Raw genomic sequence first — 19,994 nt, 5'->3', positions numbered from 1 at the left:
CTGCTGTTAAAAATTTTGGTGTTTATAAAGTTTATGAAAGTCGCATACATGTATGTATTACACACATAATCATGTAGATACTACATTACTTTAATGGGAATATTTAAATATACTATACTGCTTAGAATAATATAGATGCTTCAGACTTGAATACAGGAAAAGTGAACAGTTCCATTTGTATACAATGATGATTCATTTTGCACAAACTCTGAGAATTATTATGGGGCCATTTATTTCATCTTAGGAGGCTGAGCTAGCTTCTTGCAAGTAGGAATCATGCTGTAATCTACTGAAACCAGTCAGTATGTTGCTATGGAAAATTTTAAATTGATATTTCTATTTTATGATTTAGATAACCAAGAAAAGAAAAACTATTTTGACTTCAAGAAACAATGATTAAACCAAAAGTATTAACATATGTTTTAAAAAGTTTTGTGGCAGAAGTGGTATATAGGAAGAGAATAGTAAAGGCTCTTTCAGAGAATAAAAGAAATTTGCTATTGATGAGAGAATAGTACACATCAGAAACAAAAAGAATAGCATATAATCTCCACACTGTATAGAGAAAGGAAATTGTGGCAGAGTTTATAGTGAAGGTTTAAAGAAAGAGGAAAGAAAGAAAGAATTGTGAATTGCATTTTTCTGACATTCACATTTTGTAACTAGATTAGCTTGGCCATTTGATTAACTCAGAGGGCAGAAGTGAGCTTTAGTTTTACTTCATTAGTTTTGCTTTTCATTGTCAATAGTATATAGTTAAGAGTTTATTTGAGGACTGCTGTTTTGTCTTTATTCTTTTAATTGACATTGTTAAATTATTGTACATATGATAGCCAGATTTTTAATAACAGAATAGTAGCTTCTGTTGTTGGTGTCATGTAAATATATACTTTATTGAGGATAATAAGAATTTTATTAAATTCTTAAGTTTTCATCTCTTTTTTACTTTATACTTGTACTGTTAGATGGTGTATGTTTCATTTCCTTGTACTGTATCTTTCATTGTTTACATACACATAAACCTCAAATCCTACATGATTTTAACTTGTATTTTTGATCATTTTAGCATACAGACTGAGCCTTTGAAGCAAATAGACATTCTGATCTTGACAGTCTTTTGGCCATGAGGTCAGGGACATAATAGTTAAAACTGAAACCTTAGGTTCTTCATTTATAAAATGATTATTATTATTAAGTATCTAATCATCTGGCTTCCAAGTAGTTCAGATGGTAAAGTATCCGCCTGCAATGCCGGAAACCCAGGTTTAATCCCTGGGTTGGCAAGATCCCCTGGAGAATGAAATGGCAACCCACTCCAGTATTCTTGGCTGGAGAATTCCATGGACAGAGGAGTCTGGCGGGCTACAGTCCATGAGGTCGGAAAGAGTCGGACATGACTAAGTGACTAACACAGACACAATCAGCTAACAAACAGAATATTTTGCACAATGCCTGGCATTAACTATATACTCAGTCAATGACAGTTCTCTCCCCTTTCTTGATTTCACTAAACAGAAATTTGAGCTACTGTTTTTGGTCATGTAGACAAAAATGGTTTTTAGTGGAACTATGCATTGTGTACATTCAGCATAAATTTAAGGATTATCTGATTCTAGCCCTGTTCCTTGTCTTTGGACTATTTTATATTTTACAGCTATTTATATGTCATGGGTAACTGTTACACAGGTAAATTCTGTCATGTTGGGTAAAATTCCAGTTGTCTTCCTTCTCCTTTTTGGTTGCAGTTCATTTTAGCATTCTTTTACTCCCTATCAATTTGTGCTAGTTTAACTTTTCCTTTGAGCTTTGCCTGGTTCCTTCATTGTATGAGCAGAATAAAATCTTTCACATGTGTTCATTTTGTATCTCTACGAGAGTCAAATTTTACTCTTTGTCTTGGAATGATTATCTTTCTTTACTATATTTAAATATTGATATACACTACTTCCAAAGAATGTCTAAATAAGTCCTCCTGAGTAGATTAGTTTGTTAAACAGCTACCTTGAGCAGCATGTGTGTGCCTGTGCTCAGTTGCTCAGTCACGTCCGACTCATTGCGGCCTGATGGACTGTAGCCCGCCAAACTCCTCTGTCCATGGAGTTTTCCCAGGCAAGGATACTCAAGTGAGTTGCCATTTCCTACTGCAGGGGATCTTCCTGACCCAGGGATCCAACTCCTGTCTCTTGGATTTCCTTTGGCTCTCAGCCTTCTTTATGGTCCAGCTCTCACATCCATATATAACTACGGGAAAAACCACAGCTTTGACTATATGGATCTTTGTCAGCAAAGTAGTGTCTCTGCTTCTTAATACCCTGTCTAGGTTTGTCGTAACTTGGTATACTAATATTTTATTTTAATCATTTATTATTTGAGATGTTCCAACAGTGATATCAACTTTACAAACAATGGCAAGTCTCACTCACTATAAATATTTAACCACTAAGGTTTAATATTTATTATTTTAATACTAGTGTGATATTCTTAAGGTGAATATAATATTTTTATTATAATTATTATTTGTGTATTAGTACCGATGTGATTGTCTTAGGGTGCAATTTCTAATTTAAAGGATTTGTGTTGTATCTTTCATTGCATAGTGTCTTGAATATAGTGATACTCTATAATTGTGTTTTCAATGAGTGAATTGATAAAGGAGTCCCTGAAAGACCACCACTTTTTTCCCTTAAGTTTCTTATCATATTGTAATGAGATTTAAATTTTCTTTTTTATTTAGGTATAATTGACATGTAACATTATATCAGTTTTATACTTATAATGATGTAATGCGTATATATATTGCAAAAATGATCACAATAAAATCAAGCTAACATTTATGCTCATACATACCTATAGATTTTTTTTCTTGTGGTAAGGAACTTGTAAAACTTCATGTCTTAGCAACTTTCAAATATACCATACAGTATTATTAACTATGGTCATCGTATATATATTTGTATATATTTAATATATATATTAAATTATACCTGTGAATATTTATTTTATAGCTTGAAATTTGAACCTTTATACCCAGTCGCCCATTTTGTCTTCCCCTACTCTCTGCTTCTGTAAACCACTGGTTTACTCTATCTATGTGCTCCTTGGTTTGTTTTTAGATTCCTTATATAGTGATAGCATAAGGTATCTGTCTTTGTTTGACTTAGTTCACATAGTATAATGCCCTCAAGATCTATCCATGTTGTTGCAAATGGCAAGCTTTTCTTCTTTTTTATGATCAAATAATATTCCTGTGTGTGTGTGTGTGTGTGTGTGTGTATTACATTTTCTTTATCCATTCATCCATTGATGGACACTGAGGTTGATTTCATATTTTCAATATTATAAACGATGCTGCCCTGAACATGGGTGCACATGTCCTTTTGAGTTATTATTTTTGTTTTCTTTGGATAAAATCCAGAAGTGGAATTGCTGCATCATACAATAATTCATTTCTTAATTTTTTGAGAAGCTTCCATATGGTATTCCATAGCATCTTCATCAATTTACATTCCACCAGTAGTTCACAAGGGGCTGCTTTTCTCCATTTCCTTACCAACTCTTGTTATTTCTTCCATTTTTGATAATAGCTCTTCTAACAGATGGTATCTCATTTGTGATTTTGGTTTCCATTACCTTGATGATTAATGATGCTAAACACCTTTTCATGTACTTATTGGCCATCTGTATGTCTTCTTTGGAATAGAACTGCCTTATGACCCAGCAATCCCACTGCTGGCCGTACACACTGAGGAAACCAGAATTGAAAGAGACACGTGTACCCCAATGTTTATCTCAGCACTGTTTATAATAGCCAGGTCATGGAAGCAACCTAGATGTCCATCAGCAGATGAATGGATAAGAAAGCTGTGGTACATATACACAATGAAGTATTACTCAGGCATTAAAAAGAATACATTTGAATCAGTTCTAATGAGGTGGATGAAACTGGAGCCTATTATACAGAGTGAAGTAAGCCAGAAAGAAAAACACCAATATAGTATACTAACGCATATATATGGAATTTAGAAAGATGGTAACAATAACCCTGTGTACGAGACAGCAAAAGAGACACTGATGTATAGATCAGTCCTTTGGACTCTGTGGGAGAGGGAGAGGGTGGGATGATTTGGGAGAATGACATTGAAATATGTATAATATCATGTATGAAACAAGTCGCCAGTCCAGGTTCGATGCACGATACTGGATGCTTGGGGCTGGTGCACTGGGACGACCCAGAGGGATGGTATGGGGAGGGAGGAGAGAGGAGGGTTCAGGATGGGGAACACATGTATACCTGTGGCGGATTCATTTTGATATATGGCAAAACCAATAAAATATTGTAAAGTTAAATAAAATAAAATTTAAAAAAAGATTTAACTAAAAAAAAGAGAAAAATATCTATTGAGAACTTATACTTACTTTTTAATCAAAATTTTTTTGCTATTGAGTTCTTTATATATTTTGAATATAACCCCTTTTGAGATATATGGTTTGGAAATATTTTCTATTTAATAGTTTTTAGTTTGTTGCAGTTCAGTTTGCTTGGCCATTTTGCTTTTGGTCCCTTTACTTTTGGTATCTAAAAGAAAGTCTTAAGTAGCCAGTTTCCATAGACTGAGGAAGGAAAAAGTATCTTAGCATAACACCTTAATATATTGCTTTAAGTTGCAATAGCAGTCTTTTTCTTTCTTTTGGGAAATTGCTTAGAATTTGAATATGTTTGCCTATGACCAAGAGATAAAATAAAAAGAAATCTCAGATTTTGGAATGTAACTTGGTCTAAAGATGTGTGATTTTGAAATATTTCTTACATATTCTTCCAACTTAAAAGACTCAGACAATGCCCTCTTGTTAGTTGAGGGCACTGTTAATGTATCTTGTTAGTTTCCGTTTTTATTTCTTTTGTAGTTGCTGCGGGGTTTTCTTCCTGCTGTGATAATAAAGAATCAGTGGTGATGTAAGTAGCAGTTTTTCATTTGCATGTTCAAAAGTTGTATTTATAAGATACGAATTTTTGTTGACCATGCTAGCTATGGATTATAGAGACTTTACCTCTCTCTTTCTATTTTAGAAATTACAACATACTTTCTTTATCTATTAGTGTCCTCTTTGATTTCTTTCACCAGTGTTTTATAGTTTTCTATATATAGGTCTTTAGTTTCTTTAGGTAGATATATTCCTAAGTATTTTATTCTTTCCGTTGCAATGGTGAATGGAATTGTTTCCTTAATTTCTCTTTCTGTTTTCTCATTATTAGTGTATAGGAATGCAAGGGATTTCTGTGTGTTGATTTTATATCCTGCAACTTTACTATAGTCATTGATTATTTCTAGTAGTTTTCTGGTGGAATCTTTAGGGTTTTCTATGTAGAGGATCATGTCATCTGCAAATAGTGAGAGTTTTACTTCTTCTTTTCCAATTTGGATTCCTTTTATTTCTTTTTCTGCTCTGATTGCTGTGGCCAAAACTTCCAAAACTATGTTGAATAGTAATGGTGAAAGTGGGCACCCTTGTCTTGTTCCTGACTTTAGAGGAAATGCTTTCAGTTTTTCACCATTGAGGATAATGTTTGCTGTGGGTTTGTCATATATAGCTTTTATTATGTTGAGGTATGTTCCTTCTATTCCTGCTTTCTGGAGAGTTTTTATCATAAATGGATGTTGAATTTTGTCAAAGGCTTTCTCTGCATCTATTGAGATAATCATATGGTTTTTATTTTTCAATTTGTTAATGTGGTGTATTACATTGATTGATTTGCGGATATTGAAGAATCCTTGCATCCCTGGGATAAAGCCCACTTGATCATGGTGTATGATCTTTTTAATGTGTTGCTGGATTCTGATTGCTAGAATTTTGTTAAGGATTTTTGCATCTATGTTCATCAGTGATATTGGCCTGTAGTTTTCTTTTTTTGTGGCATCTTTGTCAGGTTTTGGTATTAGGGTGATGGTGGCCTCATAGAATGAGTTTGGAAGTTTACCTTCCTCTGCAATTTTCTGGAAGAGTTTTTTCTTTAGTCATCTGTGTAATTCTAAAAAGTACTCACTGAAATTTTTGGTATGTATTAGTGTTTGCTAAACAGCCCTTAGAGAAACACTATTATTCCTCAATTAATCAAGTAGAGATGGAGCATTTATTTATAGAACACTTTGAAGTGTAATAGAAAATAACTAAAATGATGAAAATTTAATCATGTATGTGCTGCCCCTTTTATTAAGAAAGTAACATGTCTGTTTCTTATGATTCAACCTCAAGTTTTTAAAGGTATTATATATTTCTCTCTTCTTGGGCTCCAAAATCACTGCATATGGTGACTGCAGCAATGAAATTAGAAGTTGCTTACTCCTTGGAATAAAAGTTATGACCAACCTAGACAGCGTATTAAAAAGCAGAGACAGTACTTTGCCAACAAAGGTCTTGTCTAGTCAAAGCTATGGTTTTTCTGTAGTCATGTATGGATGCGAAAGTTGGACTAAAAAGAAAGCTCAGCACTGAAGAATTGATGCTTTTGAACTGTGATGCTGGAGAGGACTCTTGAGAGTCCCCTGGACTGCAAGGAGATCAAACCAGTCAATCCTAAAGGAAATCAGTCCTGAATACATATTGGAAGGACTGATGCTGAAGTTGAAGCTTCAGTACTTTGGCTACCTGAGGCGAAGAACTGACTCTTTGGAAAAGACCCTGATGCTGGGAAAGATTGAATGCAGGAGGAGAAGGGGACATCAGAGGATGAGATGCTTGGATCGTGTCACTGACTCGATGGATGTGAGTTTGAGCAAGTTCTCAGAGTTAGTGATGAATAGGGAAGCCTGGTGACCTATAGTCCATGGGGTTGCAAAGAGTCAGACACGGCTGAGTGACTGAACTGAACTGATATTTCTCTTTAAATCTCTATCAGGTATCTTAGATACATCTTGAATCCATTAAATTATGTTTACCAATTAGATTTTTAATCAAGAGGTATTTCCTATAGGGAACCTTTCTTATAGAGAGAAAATACTTTTCTAACCAGCAAATTTTACCCTTTTTTTTTTTTTTGTCAGTTAAAAAAGTTTATCCACTTATTTGTACTTGTTACCATCTTCATATTTAGATACGCTGTTTAGATTTTCTTCAATTCACATTTTTTGTTGTTCTGTTGCTAAGTTGTCTCCAATGCTTAGTAACTCCATCAACTGCAACATGCCAGGCTTCCCTGTCCTTTACTATCCTCTAGAGTTTGCTCAAACTCATGTTCATTGAGTCAGTGATGCCATCCAACTGTCTCATCTTCTGTTGCCCCCTTCTCCTCCTGACCTCAATATTTCCCATATTTCCTCACTTTTTACATATCCTTTGTTTTTCATATAAATGAAAGAATGTTGAAAAATGGGCCCTTGATTGGGTAAGAACATCTTTAATTGGAAATTAAAGATCAAAAATCATTTCTATGTTAAAAGTTGTAAAAATTATTATCATTATATTAGTATTCTACTCTTCAATTAACTATTAACAGATATAAACAGATTTTTTTGAGTATAGTTAAAAGTGCATAGATAATTCCACCTATTTCTTGTTGAGACTTTGCAAGAGTTATTATGCTTGTGTAAACAAAATATAGTTGACCACAGGCAGAATTACTGGGAAAAAATGCATACTATTTGGAAACTTAGTGCTTCTTTGCTTGTGTGGTGTTATGACTTAATGTGCTTTATTTTTGTGTTTTAGAAGAGGTCTGCCAATGACAAATGATATGCTCAATGACTATGCTAATTACCATTACAAAGTTAAAGATGAGGAACTGTCATTCATTGCAATTTTAATTAACTTTATTGCTTTAAAGGAATATATGATGACCTTGTATCCTTTAATTCTTAGAAAAACAAGAAGTTCTCATTTGAAATGAAGCAATTTGTGTCTGTAGTCTTGCTTACTTTGGCCACCTGATGCGAAGAAATGACTCATTGGAAAAGACCCTGATGCTAGGAAAGCTTGAAGGTGGGAGGAGAAGGGGATGGCAGAGGATGAGATGGTTGGATGGCATCACCAACTCGATGGACAGGAGTTTGAGTAAGCTCCGGGAGTTGGTGATGGACAGGGAAGCCTGGCGTGCTGCAGTCCATGGAGTCTCAAATAGTTGGGCACGGCTGAGCGACTGAACTGAAGTGGACTGAACTGAGTCTTGCTTAAGACTTAAAAGCAAGCGAACAGACAAAATACCTGGAGAAAATATTGTAGATCTCTACTTCTTGAAAAGTGTTGGCTGAATTTTTATGGAAATTGTTGCTGTTGCGTACACTTGATGTGAATTTAAAGATTCTGGGCATAGACTTACAGCAGTCAACTTTCAATAGACCAAAGAAGCCTACAGCAGTTTGAAACATTAAAAATTGTAACTTCTCAGCTAAATGAGAAGATAATTATATTTCACATATTGAAATTCATATTTTTTCATTATTATGTTTAAAAATTCTCATTGAACAAACATATAAATATGTATATCATCTATATTATTGCATTACGTTTAGAGTATGTTTATGTGTACAGTATTTATAAATGTAGATTTTTTTTTTTTTTTTAGGATGAATTGCTGTTTTTGCATAGTCATCTAAAATTCAGTGAGAATATATGAGTTGTAGCATAGTAGGCCTAACTGAAAAATCTAGTTTCTGGTTAAAGGGTAACATTTTTATATTCTCTTTTCTTTTGCAGCACTACTCATTTGTTTTCTCATTTAATTTTTAAACTAGGATATGAATTATGTTCAGCAAACATTTATATTATCAAATTAAAAATATTCCTGAAAATTTTCCTAATCTTTCATAAGTTGAATGCACATGTAAATTCTAGGCATTTTAGGTTCAACTTTACTGATGTCTGCAATAAGTTTTGATGTGATTAGTAGGATGCTAGAAGGATTTTCACCTCCAGATCTAATATTTATTGATCTTTTACTGATCCTTGATATCTTTTCACTAAAGCATCATTTCTTTGAGTACACTGTGTGCTGTGCTCAGTTGCTCAGTCGTGTCTGAATCGGTGTGACCCCATGGACTGTAGCTCACCAGACTCCTCTGTCTCTGGGATTTTTCAGGAGAAGGTAGACATTTCCTTCTCCAGGGGTTCTTCCAGACCCAGAGATTGAACCTGCATCTCCTGCAACTGTGGGCAGATGTTTTACCGCTGAGCCATTGGGGGAGCCTAATTGGTCACTATCAGTCTTTAATTTGGATTAGAGTTTTTTCTTCTCTTACTTACCCAGAGCAAATTTTGGTCAATGAGAGGGTACAGCTCATGCACTTTGAGTACTGTAACAAGGAAGGACAATGAAACAAGAGATCTTCAGAATTATATTTTAAAGCATATGTAATTATTTTTTTTGTTATATTTAAAATTTTGCCTCATGAATCTAGCTATTTAACTTAAGAATTAGAACATGACTAACTGTAACAACCCTGTCCTGTCCCTGTACTTTTCCCCAGAGGGAAACTCTGGCTTAAATTTTTGTTATAATTTACTTGCTTTTGTAAAAAAAAAAAAGTTTTTTATATGTATTACATATATATGACATTTATATATATGTGTGTGTGTATATATATCTATATATATATAGTTTTACTTGTTATGTGCCTTGAAATGGGTTGTTGGTGGTGGTTTAGTTGCTAAATCGTGTCTGACTCTTGCAATCCCATGTACTGTAGCCCACCAGGCTTCTCTGTCCATGGGATTCTCCAGGCAAGAATACTGGAGTGGTTTGCCATTTCCTTCTCCAGGGGGTCTTCCCGACCCAGGGATCTAACCTGGATCTCCTGCCCTGTAGGCAGATTCTTTTCCAGTTGAGCTACCAGTAGAAATGGGTTAATACTGTGCAAATTTTCTTGCAGTTTTTTTTTTTTTTAATCCAAAGTTATGTTTCAAGCCTTACCCATGTTGTTGTATATACTTATGTTTATTTTCACTTGTATAAAATATTCTAATTTATGATTATCCCACAGCTCATTTAATCATTTGACCGTCAGCAGATACGCAGGTGTCAGTATTGCTAGGAGTATTCTTATACATGTTTTCAGTGATACCAAGTCTGTATTCAGCAGTTTTGCATAGGGGAGACTTTTGTCGGAGACAAACTATTTTCCCCTTCATGACTAATTTCTTTCCTATTATATATTTTTCATTTTTGCTCATTCCTCTTGACTTTTTATTTTTAATTACAGAAAAAGCTGCAAGAAATAGACAAATAATTCCTCCATACTCTTCATTCACTTTCTTCAAATATTAACATTTTGTCATGTTTATCTTTATTCTTTTCCCTCCTCTTCATTCTCTTCTTTTTTCTTCCCTTTTCTCTTTTTCTCCTGATAATTTATTTAGTGTTTTCGTTGTTGTTGTTCTTTTACTGAGGCAATATAGGCAAAGTACTGTGTTCTAAAGTAACATTTGATTCTCACCTTCTACCCTCCAATCCCTTTCCTTAGTAATGCTGTTTTATTATTTATTTGAAATACGGTTTGATTGTTGTTCTTTGTATTCCATTTTAGGATTCAGTTTCCCTATTCCTCTGCCTGTTGATTCTAGTTTTATTTTATTGAGTATGTGAAACATTAATATGGTTGCAGAACTCAGAAACATATTATGAAATTACCTTTAGGGAAGAGGTACTTCCTACTGTTTAATTCTGTGTCTTTCCACTTCATTCCACCTCTCTTGCACCTACCAGTCTCTTTATTTTTGCTTTATCCTTTCTATGTTTCCTTTATGACAAATGAGTAGATGCGTGCATCTATATCTTTTCATGTATTTAAGGACTGTTTGTATTCTGTAAGTTATCTTTAAATTTTATTTAAGTTGATTTTTGATAGACAAAATATTTCTGTGTATTCTATAGTCACTGTCAATCTTTTCTTTTGTTGTGTCTGGAATTGAGTCCTAGTTAGCCATTTCTTACATGCTCTTATATTTTCTTTTAGTACGTATATGATCTTATTTTTATTTAGAACCCCAATCAATTTGTTGCTTTTGTTTTTGGTTTTTTTTTTTGGTTTGTTTATAATGGGAGATATGAGTTTAATTTCACTGTTTTCCAAATGGCTAATCAGTTCTTCAGGCATTGTTTATTAGTAAGCCCATGTTTGCCCCAGTAATTTGAAATGCCACTTGGTCATATATTTATATTTCACATACATGACTCTATTTCTGCACTCTCTGGTATATTTTTCATTCTGTTCATGGCGTTCTCAAGGCAAGAATACTGGAGTGGTTTGCCATTCCCTTCTCCTGTAGACCATGTTTTGTATTTTGTGTAAATACACTGTCTTAATTATAAAGGATTTATTATTTATTTTAACATAATTTATTATAGAATATCTTAACAAGGTCAGTAGTATGTTTTATTACAATTTAGTTTATTTTAGTAATGGGCAAGTATCCTCCTAATACTTTTTCTTTTTTTACCTTTTGCATTTTTACTTTTTCCATGTAATATTTAAAGTCAATTTGTCTAGCTTCATTATAAAAAAATATCTACTTTTACTGGAGTTATATTGATCTATACATTAACTAAGAGAAGACTGACATCTTTATGATGATTAGTTGCCCTATCTAATCAGAAGAATCTCTATTGTTCAGATCTAGCATTGAGTCTTTCAGAAATGCTTTAAAGTTTCCCTCATGTTTTTTGCTAAATGTATTCCTAAGTATTTTATCTTCTTTGTTGGTATGGAAAATAATATTTTCACTACCACCATATCCTCTGGATAGTTATTGTTTTTACATATGAATACTATTGGCTTCTGTTCATTAAGTTAATATCTTACTACTTTACTGAATGTGTTTATTGTTTGAGTTAGTAGGAGCATGAGGTAGTTTTCCTCCTTTTCTTATTTTTATGCTTCTATTTAATTTCTCTTGTCTAATTGCATTGCTTTAGTGCAGTATTAAGTGGTATTGAGATAGTAGGCATCCTTGTCTTAATCCTGATCTTGGGAGAAATACCTATAGGTTTTTTCCTTTAATTAGCATGATTACCTTAGGACTGAGGTCTGTATGTTTTACCATAAGAAATTATGCACTGATTTTTATTTCTTCAGTGTTTTTTTTTTCCAGTGTTAGTTTTGCCATTTTTCTCTATAGGTCTATTAATATATAGAGTGTTATATTAATGAATTCTCTATCCTTGCATTCCTGAACAAATCAAACTCATTCATTGCATATCATTTTCTCAATATGGTGTTAGATTATGTTTAGTAATATTTTATTTAAAACTTTTACCTAATTATTTTTAGTTAAATACTCTAAAGATCTTTATTGTTCTGTTTTTTTTTTTAATTATTATTATCAGGCTTGGCTATCAATGTTATGTTAATATTATATAACTCTAGTGAAGTTTTCCTTCATTTTCAATGCTCTGTAATAATTTTAGAGTATTGGGATAATTCATTTTTTGAATTTTTGTTAGAAATTCTCTTGAAATACTTTACAGGGTCTGCTTAGTCACTCAGTCATGTCCAACTCTTTGCAATCCCACTGACTGTAGCCCACCAGGCTTCTCTGTCCATGGGATTTCTCCAGGCAAGAATACTGGAGTGTGTTGATAAGCCATCCTTCAGGGGATCTTCCCAACCCAGGGATTGAACCCAGGTCTCCTACATTGCGGGTGGATTCTTACTAGTCTGAGCCAGCAGGGAAGCCCTTATCTATAAGGTAGTTGGCTTATAATTTTATTTTTTCCCCAAGAAAATATATGTTTTTAAATTATTTTTTGGCTTTAATCCAGTCATCTTTTATAGACTATATTTCTATGGAGACTTGCCCATTATATCCAGATTTTTCAAATTTATTTACCTAGAAGTCTTAGAGGATTTTAGGATTAAAAAAAAAAACTCTTGTTTTAATTATTATGTTACCTTTGTGACTTAATTTTTATATTTGTACTTTTCTCCTTTTATAAGTTAATATGTTAATTACTGTTTACTTAATTTTCTTAGAATGTCAGGATTTTGATTAATTCGATCTGCTTTTTTAACCTTTGACATCTGCATTGTCTTTATTATTTTTTACATGCTTTTAAGGTTTTCTGTGTTGTTTCTATTTTAGTTTATGATATAGAAATTTAATTCATTTTAAAATTGACTGAAGTGTTCAAGGCTCTACATGTTTTTTCTAAACACTGCTTTAAATGTATACCATAGATATGTAATGTTTTCTTTATTTCTGAGAAATGTGTAATGTCTTTACAGTGGAAAATTAAAATTGTACTATGACTGGATGGATAATGGAGTAGGTAAAAAGATTCCTGGAAAAGCTTGTTGATATTATTTTAACATTTTTAGAAGAGGAAACTGTGACTTATAGAGGTTTTTGTAATTTGCCCAAGGCTGCATAACAATAAGTTGTTATGGTTCAAATTTGAACCCATTCTGATTCCACAGCTGTGGCTTTTACTTAAGCAACAATATTGTGAGGTCACAGAGGTACTGAACAGTGTGGGTTAATCAGGGAACAGTAAGTAGCACAGTGTGACTGGAGTGAAATTGGCACTTAGTGGTATCATTTCTGTGTTGGGCAAATATTTCTTTGGGATACTATTAACATGAAATAAAGCAGGCTTATGTAAGATAATGGGTAAGTGTGATGCATGTACCAGACAGCTCAATGCAATGGTCTGGTGGTTAGGTGAGCCTCTGGATCAGGAGGTCTGTAGAATGGTTTGTGCTGGAGATGTGAATCATTTGTCGTTAGCTTATAGATGATTATTTAAATAAGAACTTCTGAACCTGGTAAGAATATTGTGAATACTGAGAAGATTAGAGGGTGTAAAAAACAGTGAAATTAAGATTGACTGGAAAAGAGTCTGAAAAACAAGAAAAAAGGTCAAAATACTAGAAGGAATTTAGGATGTGTGTGTGTGTGTGCGCTAAGTCACTTCAGTCATGTCCCACTCTGTAGCCTGTCAGGCTCCTCTGTCCATGGGATTCTCCAGACAAGAATACTGCAGTGGGTTGCCATGCCTTCCTCCAGGAATTTAGGATATAGGTGCCAAAGGAAAAGTTTCAAGGAAAAGGGAAAGTCATTAGTGTTATGTGCTCTGGAGTAAATGAAGGATAAAATAAGAAATGTTCATTTAACTTAATAATAGCTGAAAGGAAAATTAATATCATAAATTATGAGTCTAGTGGAGTGACGGGGATTTGAAAGAAAAAGGAAATTTGGTTGTGAAGGGACAGTGTGAGAAGGTGGTGGTAACTATTGGAGTGTGAATGTGAGGGTGCTTCCTCGCCCTCCGTACTTTCCTCCCTCAAACTCCCTTTTCCTTTCCTTTATTTATCTCATTCCTTTCTCTTACTTCCTTTATTCTACCCTCTTTCCCTCTTTCTTTTCTTAACATGGCATACTTGAACATATAAAGTTACAGAGTGAGAATTTAACTCATGACAATGTGACATTTTGTCTTACGTTATTGATATATATATGAATAACATGCATGGTGGTATCGGTCGCTAAGTTGTGTCTGACTTTTGCGACCCCATGGACTGTAGTCTGCCAGCCTCTGTCCATGGGATTTTCCAGGCAAGTTATACTGGAGTTAGTTGCCATTTCCTTCTCTGGGGGATCTTCCCTACATAGAGATCAAACCCAAGTCTCTTGATTGCAGTCAGTCTCCGGACACCAAGGTGGCGTAATGGTAAAGAATCTGCCTGCCAGTCCAGGAGATGCAGGAGCCTCAGGTTCCTCGGATACTTTACTGCTGAGCCACTGGGGAAACCTATCCATACACTTTGAACCTTTTATACCCAGAAGTAAACATACTTGTCCAACAGATTTTAACAATATTTGAAGTAATGATGAAGGTAATTTCAGCACAGTGCTAAGAGCTTTACATATTTTAGTCAATTAAAACCTCATCATCACCTCTATGTCAGTTTTACAAATGAGCAAACTGAAGGAAGTTAAGCAAATTTGCCAATTGTTTTGTACTTATTTTGGCAATATAATTTCAAAGTTTATGCTCTTAATCATAAGGCTGTATTCCTTTTTACTATACTTCACTACCTATTGTCATTCCTTTAAAAAGTTAGTAATATTTTTAGTATAATTTTTTTTTCTGTTAATAAGTCAGCAACTAGAAGAGGGCATGGTAGGTTTTCAACAATTATTTATTTATTTATTTTTAAAATTTTATTTTATTTTTTAACTTTACAATATTGTATTGGTTTTGCCATATATCAAAATGAATCCGCCACAGGTAAACATGTGTTCCCCATCCTGAACCCTCCTCCTCCTCCCTCCCCATACCATCCCTCTGGGTCATCCCAGTGCACCAGCCCCAAGCATCCAGTATCGTGCATCGAACCTGGACTGGCAACTCGTTTCGTATATGATATTATACATGTTTCAATGCCATTCTCCCAAATCATCCCACCCTCTCCCTGTCCCACAGAGTCCAAAAGACTGTTCTATACATCAGTGTCTCTTTTGCTGTCTCGTATATAGGGTTATTGTTACCATCTTTCTAAATTCCATATATATGCGTTAGTATACTATATTGGTGTTTTTCTTTCTGGCTTACTTCACTCTGTATAATAGGCTCCAGTTTCATCCACCTCATTAGAACTGATTCAGATGTATTCTTTTTAATGGCTGAGTAATACTCCATTGTGTATATGTACCATAGCTTTCTTATGCATTCATCTGCTGATGGACATCTAGGTTGCTTCCATGTCCTGGCTATTATAAACAGTGCTGCGATTTTAATTTAAAATTAGAAGTTAGAATATTTTGACATTTTAGGGAAATCTGTTAGCATATAGAATAATGAAGGATAGAAAAAATAATTTCTGAAAAAGATACATCAAGTAGAAATGTGAATTAAAATTACAGGTTTTTTTTGTGTGTGTTTTAGTTAAAATAGTGAAATGCTTGTTGGAGAAACAAGGATACCTTACCTAGTATGGCACACAGTATTTGAAAAATACAATATAGATATACAGTAAAAGCATATATAAGATAGTTAAGTAGTTCTGTATGGTACCAATAAAAAATTGATACAGTCTTTAGTTTTTTAATACCTAATGACCTTAAAAATGTCTTTCTTCAGGGAAAAATGCAATTGCCATTGTGAGCTGCCTTCCAGAATTTATGCTAGAGCTTCGCTGACGTTGCTACTGATGCCAATGTGGAATAAAGGTCTTTATAATTTAGACAGTCAAAACAGATAAATGAATTACTCTTAAAAGTGATTTAATTTCTCTTCTTAAACATTAAAACACATATACAAATGTATTTGAATTCTGAGAAGGGACATTAGAAAATAATCTGTTTATTTTGCTGTCATCAATATTTTTGTCTCATTTCATGTTTGGAATTGGCTTTCCTTTTGTGACCTTTGTGCTTGAACTCTAATTACAATCTAATAATGTTTTGTTGTGAAACTAACTACAGAGTTGCATTTCACCGTTATTTGTCTGTGGAAACAAACAAAAATTGACCTTAATATGAAAAAAATCTTATGTTGTTGTAAAAGAAGAAATTAACCCAGAGACAGTAGATTAACTATTGTAATGTCATTCTTTTTCCCCTTAGCTCTGGTAATAACTAATTCATCTGATTTGCCTCTTGGGTCATAAAGTCACAATACGTGGATGCATGTCCTGCTCATTGCTGTCTTCTAGGTGCCTAGTGCCTGTGTCTGGCACTGGTAGGCATTCTAGTGCTTTTCGTAACTAACTGAATAGGTAAATAATAAAGTTAAATAATTTCTGAGTTGCAGATGGACCCCTGTGGTAATGTATTAGTATGTAAACATTAAGATTCTATTAAATTGTTTTGTTTGCCTGGGTCTCACATGGAAATGTCATGTTAAATTTAGAAACACTAGTTTTAGATCTTAGATAACAATCCCTGAAAAGTTATCATAGAATCCTCATTTTCTATCCTTTGCTTTTACTTTCCTTGTCCTGTTTCCTTTCCTTCCCTCTACTCTCTTTCTTCCCCTTAATTGCTCTTTATTTTCCCTTTACTAATACGTTTTTTTGGTTTATTTGTTTTCCTGCAGTGTCTGGAGTCCATCTTTCTCCAGCTTCTCCTGAGATTGTATTGGACCATGACCACACTTCCCCTTCAGTTGGCTGCCTCTCTTCTGAGCCCATCATTGCATCACCAGAGAATACACATGCAGATAACAGCATTGGCAGTCAGACTATTCCTAAAGCACAGGTAAAGACAAGCAAATTTTTATAGGAAGTTTTCCTACTTAAAAAATTGCATACTAATTTAATTGAAGTTTTCCTGATTTCCCTTTTTTTTTCCCCTGTAGATACTCTTTGTGTCCAAATAGCTTTAGTTACTAAAATATGATTTGAATATCTTATTTATTAAAATAGACTTACTTTTGCATGGACATCGTGAATTTCAAAAAGGAAAATAATTACAAAAAACTTTTTCTTGGGGCTTCCCTTGTTGTCTAGTGGTTAAGAATCCACCTGCTGCTGCAGGGGATACTGGTTTGATCCCTAGTCTGGAAAGAGCCCACATGCCTCGGAGCAACTAAGCCCATGCACCACAACTACCAAGTGCTCTGGAGATCAGGAGTCACAGCTTCTGACGCCTGCATCTCTAGAGCCATGCTCTGCAACAAGAGCAGCTACTGCAATAGGAAGCCCGCACATCACAACGGAAAGTAGCCCCATTCACGACAACTAGAGAAAGCCCACATGTAGCAATGAAGACCCAGTGCAGCCAAAAATAAAATAAAATAAATACATACATAAGTTAATAAATCTTAAAAAATTAAAAAAAAAAATATTTCTCTTTCAGGGGAACTTAAAATATGTTTTCAAGTATTAGAGTATTCATTTCAATTTTAGATTAAAAACAAAAATATAGCAGTCATAATGTTTATTCTTTCAACTACTTATTGATCCAGGCCTTGTGCTAGATGCTGGACTTAGTCCAGATTTCCAAAGTGCTATATACAATCTTGAGTCACCTGTTATCTTTACTAGAAAGTGATGATCAATTAAAGATTATTGATTAATTTCAAATTCTAATGTATAATATAATAGATAAGCAAATTCTGAATGTGTGTGTAAATTCAAGAACTTGTGAGTGTCAGAATTTTCTATACTTAATTATACACCCTCAACATAAGAAAAAAGTTTTAAGTTTTTTAGTGCTTTGTTTGGAAAATAATAAAAACCTTAAACTTTTAAGTTTAGAGAAAATTTTCTTTCTTAGATCAGATTGTTGTAACAGTTTGAGGTCTTCTGTTGATTTACTTAAAGGGTGAAATAATTTCAGAACCTTTGCTACAGCTTAATTTCCAATGTGGTTTCTAGTGCTCTTTGGGTTATTTCTTTCTTGGTACAGTGTAAACTTTCCTCTCTTGTGTGTGTATGTGTGTTTTTTTTTTTTTTTTTTTTTTAATGTGGTTTAGATTCAGCAATCAACACACACTCATCTGGATATCTCACTTTTTCCATTGGGTTTAACTGATGAGAAAAGTAATGGAACAATTGCTCTTGTGGATGATTCTGAGGATCCTGGAGCCAATGTATCAAACATACAGCTTCAGCAGAAAATTTCAACTCTGGAGATGAAACTCAAAGTTTCTGAGGAAGAAAAACAAAGAATTAAAAAGGTATATTTACATTTACCTAAAAAATAAATGTTTGAATTACATATTCTGAAATACAATATAGTCCCAACCTCTGATTGCAAATTCATCAGTGGAAAAGCTGTTATGGACTTTGTGATATGCTTAAATCGGTTAGATGAGTCTATCATTTACAAAAGCCTTTGATAAGAAATTTCTAGCCATAAATATATACTTTTAAAGATATGAATGACTTTTACTAGATTTTTTTGTTTTCCTAATGAATGCTTTCCTTTGGGTTTCTTTATTTTGAAAGTACATAGTGTTGCAATTGTATGTGGATTAGAAGATTTGTACTATACTATTCATTTGTCTTTAGAGAAGTCACGCATCATGCAATATTTGACAGAATACTTAGAAATACAGCTGTTCTAGTAAGTTATTTATGTGTGTTCTTATTTCTCTTTTCTACAAATGTCTCTATAAAAAGACTTGAGCAAGTTTATGGAAAGTATGTGTTGAGGTCAGTTCAGTTCAGAGGATCGGTCATGTCCGACTCTTTGCGACCTCATGGACTACAGCACGCCAGGCCTCTCTCTCCATTGCCAACTACCGGAGTTTACTTAAACTCAAGTCCATTGAGTTAGGGATGCCATCCAACCATCTCATCCTCTGTTGTCCCCTTTTCCTCCTGCCTTCAATCTTTCCCAGTATCAGAGTCTTTTCCAGTGAGTCAGTTCTTCACATCAGGTGGCCAAAGTATTGGAGTTTCAGCTTCAGTATCAGTCGTTCCAATGAATATTCAGGGCTAATTTCCTTTAGGATTGACTGGTTGGATCTTCTTGCAGTCCAATGGACTCTCAAGAGTCTTCTCCAACACCACAGTTCAAAAGAATCAATTCTTCGCCACTCAGCTTTCTTTATACTCCAATTTTCACATCCATACATGACTACTGGAAAAACCGTAGCTTTAAATAGATGGCATTTGTTGGCAAAGCAATGTTTCTTCTTTTTAATATGCTGTTTTGGTTGGTCGTAACTTTTCTTCCAAGGAGCAAGCGTCTTTTAATTTTATGGTTGCGGTCACCATCGGTGGTGATTTTGGAGCCCCAAAAATAAAGTCTGTCACTATTCCCAAAGTTTCCCCATCTATTTCCCATGAAGTAGTGGGACCGGGTGCCATGATCTTAGTTTTCTGAATGTTGAGTTTTAAGCCAACTTTTTCACTCTCCTCTTCCACTTTCATCAAGAGGCTTTTTAGGTCCTCTTCACTTTCTGCCGTAAGGGTGGTGTCATCTGCATATCTGAGGTTATTGATAATTCTCCCGGCAATCTTGATTCCAGCTTGTGCTTCATCCAGCCCAGTGTTTTGCATGATGTACTCTGCATATAAATTAAATAAACAGGGTGACAACATACAGCCTTGACG

The 19,994-nt window shown here is 34.1% G+C and overlaps 1 protein-coding gene across 16 annotated transcripts in view; it reads left to right on the top strand.

Moving 5' to 3' along the window:
• Nucleotides 1-19,994, top strand: part of CCDC91 (coiled-coil domain containing 91) — a 395,073-nt gene that overhangs the window by 128,585 nt on the left and 246,494 nt on the right. For 13 of the 16 annotated variants that reach the window (XM_061417532.1, XM_061417523.1, XM_061417531.1 and 10 more), the window contains exons 4-5: nucleotides 17,027-17,187; nucleotides 18,407-18,610. In XM_061417532.1, coding sequence (XP_061273516.1) covers nucleotides 17,027-17,187; nucleotides 18,407-18,610 — 365 coding nt within the window. Of the gene's footprint in view, nucleotides 1-13,485; nucleotides 13,597-13,680; nucleotides 13,752-16,069; nucleotides 16,159-17,026; nucleotides 17,188-18,406; nucleotides 18,611-19,994 lie in introns of those variants that run through there. The other 3 variants (XM_061417524.1, XM_061417535.1, XM_061417525.1) reach the window with 3 other exon arrangements.

Source organism: Bos javanicus, chromosome 5 (genome assembly GCF_032452875.1).
Source record: "Bos javanicus breed banteng chromosome 5, ARS-OSU_banteng_1.0, whole genome shotgun sequence".
Classification (NCBI taxonomy): Eukaryota; Metazoa; Chordata; class Mammalia; order Artiodactyla; family Bovidae; genus Bos; species Bos javanicus.
Note: the sequence above shows the minus strand (reverse complement) of the source record. Positions and strands in the feature narration are given on the sequence as shown.